General features: G+C 47.2%; 1 protein-coding gene and 1 long non-coding RNA gene across 2 annotated transcripts; one reads left to right on the forward strand and one right to left on the reverse strand.

Annotated features, from left to right (window-relative positions):
- Positions 1-3,831: 3,831 nt before the first annotated feature.
- LOC119281396 lies at positions 3,832-5,878 on the reverse strand. Its single transcript, XR_005138401.1, has 3 exons — positions 4,752-5,878; positions 4,460-4,544; positions 3,832-4,333 (listed from the first exon to the last, which is right to left on the reverse strand). It is a non-coding gene; the product is annotated as an uncharacterized LOC119281396 (long non-coding RNA).
- A 246-nt stretch (positions 5,879-6,124) lies between these two features.
- LOC119281397 (probable auxin efflux carrier component 8) lies at positions 6,125-8,751 on the forward strand. The gene is made up of 6 exons (XM_037561914.1): positions 6,125-7,122; positions 7,606-7,789; positions 7,878-7,963; positions 8,062-8,219; positions 8,333-8,409; positions 8,493-8,751. The coding sequence occupies exons 1-6, from the start codon at positions 6,615-6,617 to the stop codon at positions 8,551-8,553; spliced, it is 1,074 nt and encodes a 357-aa protein (XP_037417811.1). The 5' UTR covers positions 6,125-6,614; the 3' UTR covers positions 8,554-8,751.
- The last annotated feature ends 1,927 nt before the right edge of the window (positions 8,752-10,678 follow it).

Here is a 10,678-nt window from a genome sequence, read left to right on the forward strand (position 1 = left end):
AAAGTTGTTATTTTATATTTCCTTATTCATGATAAAGGTTTATTATTCTTGCTAGAATTGTATTGGTCGGAAACTTAAATGCATGTGTGAATACATAAACAAATACCGTGTCCCTAGTAAGACTCTACTAGACTAGCTCATTGATCAAAGATGGTTAAGGTTTCCTCACCATAGACATGTGTTGTCATTTGATAACGGGATCACATCATTAGGAGAATGATGTGATGGATAAGACCCATCCGTTAGCTTAGCATATTGATCGTTCATGTTATTGCTATTGCTCTCTTAATGTCAAATACATATTCCTTCGACTATGAGATTATGCAACTCCCGGATACCGAAGGAATACCTTATGTGCTATCAAACATCACAATGTAACTGGGTGATCATAAAGATGCTCTACAGGTATCTCCGTAGGTGTTTGTTGATTTGGCATAGATCGAGATTAGAATTTGTCACTCCGAGTATCGGAGAGGTATCTCTGGGTCCTCTCAGCAATACATCATAAGAAGCCATGCAAGCAAACTGACTAATGAGTTAGTTGCAAGATGATGTATTACAGAATGAGTAAAGAGACTTGCCGGTAACGAGATTGAACTAGGTATGAAGACATCGACGCTCGAATCTCGGGCAAGTAACATACTGATAGACAAAGGGAATTACGTATGTTGTCATAATGATTCGACCGATAAAGATCTTCGTAGAATATGTAGGAGCCAATATGCGCATCCAGGCTCCGCTATTGGTTATTGACCGGAGAGGTGTCTCGGTCATGTCTACATAGTTCTCGAACCCGTAGGGTCCGCACGCTTAACGTTCGTTGACGATATAGTGCTATATGAGTTATATGATTTGGTGACTGAATGTTGTTCGGAGTCCCAGATGAGATCACGGACATGATGAGGAGTCTTGAAATGGCTGAGAGGTAAAGATTGATATATAGGACGATGGTATTTGGATACCGAAAGTATTTCGGAGTGTACCGGGTTTTCATTGGAGTATCGGAGGGGGTACCGGACAACCCCGAGAGGTTAGTGGGCCTATTGCGCCATTAAAGGGGAGCACACCTTCCCACGAGGGGCCGGCTCACCCCCCCCCCCAATGGCAGCCGCCCAAGTGGGGAAAGGAAGGGGGGATTTGGCCTCCTCCTTCCTTCCTCTCCCCCCTTTCCTTCCTCCCTCCGACAAATATGGCAGGGCGGGCGCGGTCAAGGGCAGGAGCCCAAGTAGGATTCAGACCTACTTGGGGCGCCCCTTGGCCTCTCCCCTCTCCCTCCCATATATATATATATATATATGCATATATATATATATATATATGTGTGTGTGTGTATGTGTGTGTGTGTGTGTGTGTGTGTGTGGAAGGGGGTGCCTAGCACACCCAGAACAAGTTCTTAGCCGTGTGTGGCGCCCCCTCCACCGTTTACACCCCCGGTCATATTTTCGTAGTGCTTAGGCGAAGCCCTGTGGAGATCACTTCACCATCACCGTCACTACGCCATCGTGTTGCCGGAACTCATCCACTACCTCGCCGTCTTGCTGGATCAATAAGGCGGAGGACATCACCGAGCTGAACATGTGCTTAACACGGAGGTGTCGTACGTTCGGTACTCGATTTACGAAAAGGGTTTTCCCCTGCTTTATATTATAAAGCAACAACCAACCGATACAACAAGCTTGCTGGGGCCGCGGCACAAACAAGCCCAAAAGAAAAAAAATGAGAGAAAGAAAGATAAACAAATGCCGACGCCGACAGCTCAACTAAGCGAAGATGGCCGATATCCGCCGCACCCTCCGGAGAAGTACCACCGCACACGTAGCACTCCGAAGCCTCGCGTACCAAGCAACACCTTCAGGAAGGAATACGACACCGACGCCGATGCTGCTTGGACAAGTCCTAGGGTTTCCCCCAGCACGCGGATGGTAGATGGGAAGGGGTATCACTGACGCCCCTCAAGAAGGTGCGGCAACGGCCACGGGTGTAGCCACACCAGTGGCGGACGAGGCGCTAGGGATTTCTCCCGCCCCGAAACCAACACCATCACAGACACTCGAGAGTGCACCGCCCACCATCCTGTGCCACCATGGATACCGCACCAACTTCATTATCTCACTGAGGCCACCAACACGAGACCTGGAGGGAGGATGAGGGGACACTGGGCTCGGGGGCAATAGCAACGCAGCCGACATGAGGGAACAACCTCCACAGCGCCGCGGAGCCGACCGGACGTAGCAACAGGAACTTACCAGGCCTCCACAGGCCCGGCCGGACCCCAACGGATCCGGACAATCCCTGTTGCCACGCTGCAGCACGCAGGCTGCCGGAGCCATCACCACCTGCAGCCACCGTCGTCTCGCCGCCACCAACAGGGTGCCGCGCCACCGCTCCCTGAACTGCCGGCCCGCCCCAGCCCAGATGGGCCCAAAAGGGCCCAAATCTGGGCCGAGCGGGCGTCGTCGGCCAGCAGCACTCCACGCCGCCTCGCAGCCAACGGCCACGCCGCCGCGTCAATGGCGCTCGAGGCCCGCAGACCCGCCGTCGAGCCACACCGACGCCTGCCGGGCTGCACCATCGCCGGGTAGGAGGAAGCCCCGACTCCACCTCCTAGCGAGCGGGAAAGGGACGTCCACCGCCGTCGGCGCCACCCGGGCTACGCTGGTGGCCTCTGCCGGCGGCGGCAAAGGGGAGGGACGAGGAGAGCCGGACAAGACGAGGCGGCAGGGGGAGGCGCTCCGCCGCCTCGGGGGGCGACGGGAGCACTACAGGGGGTGGAGAGGGAGGGATGGGAGGGGGAACAGGAGACAGGGCTATTGTACTCGATCGGTTGGAGCGCGAAGAAGTTCGACTACATCAACCGCGTTATCTAACGCTTCTGCTTACGGTCTACGAGGGTATATAAGCACACTCTCCTCTCTCGTTGCTATGCATCTCCATGGATAGATCTTGCATGTGCGTAGAATTTTTTTTGTTTTCCATGCAACGTTTCCCAACAACTACACCGGCCATAAACATAATCCCACGATTGTGCTCGAGGCCGTGGCTTCGCATGACTTGTGGTTTTGGCATTGCTTCTTTGGATTGTCGGATTCTCTCAATAATATCAATGTACTGCAAAGATCGCATATTTTTGCTCGGCTTTCTAGTGGAGAAGCTCGGGCTTGCAACTACACAGTCGAATGGACATGACTATACCATGGGGTATTATCGTGCCAATGGTATTTATTCTTCATGGTCAACATTTCTGAAGACCATCAGTGAGCCAAAAGCAAGAAGCACAAAAAAAATCTCAAGCACAAGAAGCATGCCCAAAGGATATTGAGAAGGCATTTGGTTTGTTGCAAGCTCCGTTTGCCATTGTTTGAGTTCACTTCTGGGATAAGAAATCCCTCTCAAATATCACGACTGCATGTGTAATTCTACACAACGTCATTATCGAGGATGAGAGGGATTTAACTTTTTCTATAACAATATTGGTAGTTGTTTCAAGCTTGATAGGAACTAGATCAGATCAATGCATTTCTTGAGGCCTACCAGCAGATTAAGGATAATGCCACACACGCCCAGCTCCGTGATGATCTCATTGAGCATAGTGACAACCGCATGGGGAGGTAGGCTTCCATTTTATTCATTTGATCCTATTTGTATTCATGTGTGATTTGAACAATTATTTTTATTCCGGACCATTTGTTATTATTTTAATTAGTCGGATTTGAACATTTATTGTATGATTATTACATTGCATGATACTAAAACATTAATAAGTTTGATTTATGTTGCTGTTGTATTAAGAATATATTGTTCAAAATTATGAATTTGCCTAAAATCCCAAAAACGGTTTTGCGGTACCGTGAGGATTCCAGCGGAACAGATCCTGTAAACTGGTCGCCATACCGGTAAACCGTTTTCAGGGAGACCTTAAAACGGTTTTGCCGGACACCGATTTGCGGGATCCAGAGATGCTCTTAGAGCTCCTCGATGCGTCTGTGTCGGTTGGATGATGCAGCTGCCAGCTGCTACTCCATGCTGCGATCAACGCAAGCTCCCAGCCAGACGATCCAGCCATGTCAACAGCTGCAGCTGCAGATGCCATCGAGCGCCTTCAGATGTAACGTGTGATTTCAGACAACCTCGGAGCAACGCATGTGTCTTCACGACGCACTTGGTCGGTCTACGATCATCAGTCCATCACTGTTTGTTCTCTTGGCGGGAGAACAGCGGAATCCGATGCATTATCAGACAAGACTCCGGGGAGCCTGTGCGCCTCACGTTACAAACAGCGTCCGGCTGCATGCGCCTGCCTCTGCTTTAGACTGTACGCCCTGGAAGAGACCGACTTCACAGACATGCAAAGAAGGTAAAAGATCAGAGGGTGTGTACAAAGCCAAAGGAGATAGATACTCTAGCTCCGGGAGGGACCCTGCGGCAAAGATCAGGCGCACGATGCACACGGCTACCTTACCTGCAGGCTTGCAACGGCCGTCGAGCACTGCCACTGCCAGCGCTACACTGTCCTGCAAAGATGTTTTCGTCCTCCCTGGGTTAATCTACAGGTACAATGGGCAGTTCAGCAAAGAAGGGTTAACTGAGTCTCCGGTTCGAACAATACAGTTAGAATAGGCAGTTGTAGTCCGGCATTGAGCGTAAATTCACGGGCAAAACAGAGTCATGGAAAGATGTAGTGTTTCATAATATAAGCAGCTCAGTTCTTGGCCTTTTCCAGATAATGTAAACAATGAACATACTGTACATACCTTTTCTCAAGGATCTTCTCTTCTTTTCTTGTTCAGAGAGAACTCCTACTACAAGAATCATTTTTCCTTTAGACAGAGAGAGAAAGCATCTTGGCTGAAGAGTAGAGTGTGATCGATGCAAAGAGAGAAAACGATCGATTGGTGGTAAAGATAAAAAGGGGGAACAGGAAACTAGCCTGAGTCCTGCAAGATCAACATCAGATCGCCCACCTGCTAGGCTGCTAGCTTGCGAGGGTTGCCAACCGCAACAGAGTACAGCTGATGAAAGAGCATAAAGAGAAGGCGGTAAATGAGAGAAGCCCTTACTTGAGCAAAAGAAGATGCACTGCTGCTGCTTATGGGAGAAATGCCATGGTCTCAAAGCAAGTTTCACCCGAGCACTCATTCCGGCCTTTTGCTACAATTGGACAAGCATGGCAAATCTTGTGAACTGGACATGTACTTCTTCCCTTCGTTGCTTCTCCCTCAATTAACTTCTTTATTCTTGCCTTCTACCTATCAGCTTTCTGAGAATAATACGTCGCGCCAAGCTGGAGCAAAAGAAATCCTGCGGAAATGACACCGCAAAACCTGGAAGGACAAAAAGAAAACATGTTCATCTTTTAAGCAACATGCTTTCAGTAAGTAAGCATTGTTGCGACCGGCATAGTATTTTGAACAGTAGGATGCCGGTGTAGTATCGGTGCGATTAGAACGTAGGTACAAGTAACAGGATTGTCACCATTTTTTTAGCCGAACCATACATCCCCAAAAGAAATGAGCATATAACTAAACAAAAATTCATTTTAGTTCAATAGTTCTTTTCGTAGCAAAGTGTGGACCACCATGCTGCTGGACGAACTGAACACTGATGAAGTGATGATCAATTAAACACCAGACCGACAAGCTATGCCAAAGCTTCTGTATCATTTGCTGGAGTTGTCACACCATTTCTTTTTCCAAAGTCTTGTTCTGCTGACCAGAAAACAAAAGGACAAGGAAAAAAAATGCTATTCTGCCTTTAAACTGTTGGGGCACATGCCTTGGTCATTTTACTGCTTACCATGTTCGTGTAATGTGTCTCATGCTAACGAGCCACAGTTAACAGGCTGTAGAAGAGGAACACAACCCATAAAACACGCCTTGATTCCGTACTTCATCTATGACATATTTAAGAGTGGTACCTAAGTTTAGACTGAAAAAAAGGCAGCTAACTTACAGAAAAGTTAGTTTCTTTGCTGTAAAAACCTTAACGAGATTTCCCACAAAAAAAGGCTGAAGGAAAGTATCAAAACATCTCTGGGTTAGACGATTAGACCCCTTAATAAAATTTATGGTCCCTCAACAAGACCCAAGGCCACTAGAAATGTTAGAAGGTGCATCGAGTTATTAACATGACCAAATCTAGGGGCCCACTTAGTCAACAAGATAAAGGGAAGAATATCAAAAGGCCACACTTCTCAAATATCCTAGATTGCCCTTTCACCATTATTATAGTTAAGCAGATAAAGAAAACAATAAGGCACTTTTAGCAGGTTAAAAGACATGAATCAGGATGGAGGCAGCATTTAGTCCACCTAATCATATCACTTCTTTACAATGCTACACAAACATGGTCAATTGTTATCATGATTCACAAAGAGGGGTCCTACAAACATAAGTTTTGGTTCAGATGTTAAGTAACAAAGGTGCAAGTGGGACTTTACCAGCATGGGTAATTTGGACAATTTCAAAGGCTCTGCTAAAGCTAAATCCTGCATGGAAAAGTTTGCACAAAACCTGGCTTCTGTCTGTGGTCTATATAAGGCAGCTACAGTACGCCCAAAAACTCTCTAGATCTCAGCCCGGCAAGAGATTTGGAGCGTTCTTGCTCCTCCATCCATTATGATCTCTTGGGTAGCCATCTACCATGTTCTTGAAGCGACAACACCATTGTATGTAGCCATGATACTAGCCTACCTATCCATAAAATGGTGGAAGTTGTTCACTCCAGAGCAGTGCTCTGGGATCAACAAGTTCGTGGCCAACTTCTCCATCCCTCTTCTCTCTTTCCAGGTCATCTCCACAAACAATCCTTACGACATGAACCTCAAGCTCATATTCGCAGACATCCTACAGAAGTCGATCGCCTTGCTGGGGTTTGCAGCCATATCTAGAGCATGTTGTGTGGAGAAGTTTGATTGGCTCATTACAGGTTTCTCTTTGTCGACACTGCCCAATACGCTGATTGTCGGTATCCCATTGCTGAAAGGAATGTATGGTGATGAAGCTGTCAAGCTGATAAGTCAGATAGTTGTCCTACAGAGCCTAATTTGGTACACACTTCTTCTCTTTCTGCTTGAATTCCGAGCCGCCAAAGGAATAGCTGCCGCACCATCATCTGAAATTGTAGGTAAGAACCTGAAATCTGTTAAGGATTAGTATATGAAGTCGTTTCATCTGTACACTATCAAATTAGTCATGTTTTTCTTCGAGATAAAGAATGCAATGTGTTCTTTCGGCATTCATTTCTTTGTTTTCCTTCTTGAAAAGTGCATTCTTAATGTTGCTGTTATTTTCTGGGGACCTCCAGTGATCTTAAACATTTCAGAAACATAAAGGGTAATTTAAGTACTACAGCTCATTAGAAAAAACGACTGTCCACTGTCTGGTGGTTTACAGTGGCATTTACTTTAGAACTTCTCTATATAATGCGATTGATCTGCTATGATATACATTTGCCTGAAACAGTGAGATGATTTTTTTTCTGAATTATCCCATGGGCCATTGTCAAATGTTCCAAACCTATCATGTGTCATTTATAGAAAATAACTTCAACTTCTTTCATGAGTTTTAAACTTATTTTATGAGTTTTTAACTAGTTGGCTTTTTAAAGATGAGGAAGAAGCAGGTACTCTAGGAGCTACACAACAGACATACCAAGAGGGCCAGTCAAAAGGTGTATCAGCAAGATGTTCTAGGGCCTTCCGCTTTTTGTTGGTGATTGGGGTGAAGTTAGTGATGAATCCGAACATTTACGCATGCCTGATCGGTCTGATTTGGGCACTGATTAGCTTCAGGTATTAACATGGTTTACATGAATCGAATTTACATTCTGAAACTGGAATGCAGCAATTATCATATGTAGCTAAATAACATCTCTTGTAGGTGGCAAATACAGTTACCCTTGATCGTCAGTAACTCCATAAGGATACTCTCAGATGGAGGGCTGGGAATGGCAATGTTCAGCCTAGGTGTGAATTACACCGGCAAAATTAAAATTAGCATATATGAAGATAAACTCTGTAAAGCCCAGTTACACAATCATAACTTCTAATTGCTTCTGTTACAGGTCTTTTCACAGCTCTACAAACAAAAATTATAGCCTGTGGAACTAAGAAGATGCTACTGTCACTAGGCTTCAGGTTCTTTCTAGGACCAGCCCTGATGATGGTCTCTTCCTATGCTGTTGGGATGCGTGGAATCTTGCTCAAAGTGGCCATTGTGCAGGTAAGGTTTTCTCCATTGTTTCCCTTGAGCCATGTGTTTGTGTGTGTGAAAATTCATAAATGCGTGAAATTCAAAGACAAAAATTGTGCCTGACCTCTAAAGCTTCCACGCAGGCAGCATTACCTCAAGGAGTAGTGCCATTTGTATTTGCGAAGGAGTATAATGTGCATGCAGATATTCTAAGCACTGCGTAAGTTAATCTCCCACCATCCTAATGCAAACAAGAAGCAGATTAGAATGGGACAACAAACTGATTACCCTCTTTTCCTGCAGGATAATTGTTGGTATGATGGTTGCAGTTCCTGCCGCCCTAGCTTACTACTTTGTTATCTAATCTATGAACACTTAAATCTTAGTCACTCAAATATGTTTATTCGGCCAAACAATAGCAGGGCAGTGTAGTGTAAAGGGCAAATTCAGCCATGGCTGCATGGGTGTGAATATTTTGCCGGGCTGTAAATATTTGTGCCGTGGACTTGGATCGTGTGGTGTGGTGACCCAACATAAAGCTAAGATATATTTGTACTCGACGACCGCATATTTTAGTTCCCAGTCATTTCCATTATCCGCGAACAGAGCTAACTTGTGCCCGCAGCCCAGCTTGCTCACCCGGGCGACGCAGCGTGCTTTGTTTCTCACGAGCATTTTGTCGAACAGGCGCCTGTTCTTGAACTTTAAAAATTGCTTTTAGCCTTAAGAGCATTCTGCCGAACACATTGCCGGCGGACCTGAGCTGATATGCGGAGACGAACAGAGAAGAGGATCAGCCCATCCGATCAGACATCAGCACTATGTTATCGGTGGCGCTCAATGCAAGTAGGGTCGAGCAAGGCGTACCATTTCCTGCTTTCTGGTGCGGGGGCGAGAGCGGCAGCTGTTCACTTCGGCAGCCAGCGCCGAACGGCAAAAGATTGAAGCCTGTGTTTGGACGCATGAATTGTGCGGTATATTCTGACTAGGAGGCAACTGAATTTCTGAAGGAACTACTCCCTTGGTCCCATAATAAGGAGAACTACAATATTTCGTAGAGTGATATACTGATATGTATGCAGCGATTGCTTACAGAGCCTCGCTCGCTCGCTAGCTGATGCGGTCGCTCACCTGCTCATTCACGTTTTGCATTTTTTTTCCTTAAAAAACGTTTTTCTTTTTCCGTTTTTCTCCACAAATTTGGAATTGTTCACGACTTTAAAAAAAGCTCATAAATTCAAATAACTTAATGATTTTTCTATAATTCATGAACGTAAAATAGATAATGAATTCAAAAAATCACAAATTTCAAAAGCTGATCACAAATTCAAAAAATTTATGAATTCAAAATATGTCATGAATTTCGAACAATAATTGTGAAATTCCAAATGTTCATAGATTTCAAAATTTTGAAAATTCCATGAGTTTGCAAAATATTCTTGAATTCAAAAAGTTCATGAATTTAAGAAAAAATGGAAAAAGAAGGAAATATAAAAAAGGAAAACAAAAAAAAACAGAAAATGAACGGACGAGACTTACCGAAAAAGGGTTTCCCCCCGCTTTATAAATAAAGCAACTTCCACCAATCACACGGTAACTGCTGGGGCGCACAGCACATCAAGCCCAAAAGAGAAAGAAGAAGAACAAAATGCCAACAACGGCAACTCGGCAAAGCTAAGATGATCCGCCTCCACTGCGCCCTCCGGATTCGTCCCACCACACACCAAGGCTCCGAATCGCCGCGTAACCAAGCAGCACCTCCAAGAAGGGGTGCGACGTCGACGACGCTGCTGCCCGGACATGTCCTACGGTTTTCCCCGGCACGCGGAGAGGAGTGGAGGATGGGTAACACCTACGCCCCTCAGGAAGGAAAGGCGACGCCCGCAGGCGACACCGCGTCGGCGCCGAAAGAACCGGCAGGGATTTCTCCCGCATCCCAACCACCACTATCCGTCCGATCCGGAGCCAACCAGCCAGCCAACCACCAACCAGCATACGCCACCACGGTCTTGAAGTCATCCATGCCGCCTCATTGAGACCGCCATCACGAGGCCTAGAGGATGGAGAGAGGAGCGCCAGAAATCGGGAGGGGGAGCACCGGAGCCGCGCCGGAGGGAACCACCTCCACCACCATTGTGCGGGAGGCCTGTGCCTCCAGCACCGTCGCGGGTGCCGACCGGACGTGGCCGCAGTGGCACACCAGGCCACCCCAGGCCCGGCCAGGCCCATCTCAGGCCCGCAAAGCCGCTGCCGCCCCGCTGCAGCAAGCCGGCGACAGTGCCGCCCCCACCCAGCCTTCCTACGCCCGAACTGCACCTCCAGGGGGCTCCCCCGTCGATGAGAAGCCGCCGGCCCGCCGCGGCCCAGATGGGCCTGAAGGGGCCCAGATCTGGGCCGAGCAGGCGCCGCCACCCCCCACCACCGCGAGCTCCGCCGCCAACGGCAGCGCCGCCGCGCAGCCAGCCTCCCACGCCTGCGCCAGGTTGCCC

This window comes from Triticum dicoccoides, chromosome 3B, assembly GCF_002162155.2.
Source record: "Triticum dicoccoides isolate Atlit2015 ecotype Zavitan chromosome 3B, WEW_v2.0, whole genome shotgun sequence".
NCBI lineage: Eukaryota > Viridiplantae > Streptophyta > Magnoliopsida > Poales > Poaceae > Triticum > Triticum dicoccoides.

Bases quoted from the DNA above. Each gene is read 5' to 3' on its own strand.
- LOC119281397 (XM_037561914.1), top strand. From the start codon at position 6,615: ATGATCTCTTGGGTAGCCATCTACCATGTTCTTGAAGCGACAACACCA. The intron at 7,123-7,605 runs GTAAGAACCTGA...GGCTTTTTAAAG, and splicing joins ACCATCATCTGAAATTGTAG to ATGAGGAAGAAGCAGGTACT. The intron at 7,790-7,877 runs GTATTAACATGG...CATCTCTTGTAG, and splicing joins TGGGCACTGATTAGCTTCAG to GTGGCAAATACAGTTACCCT.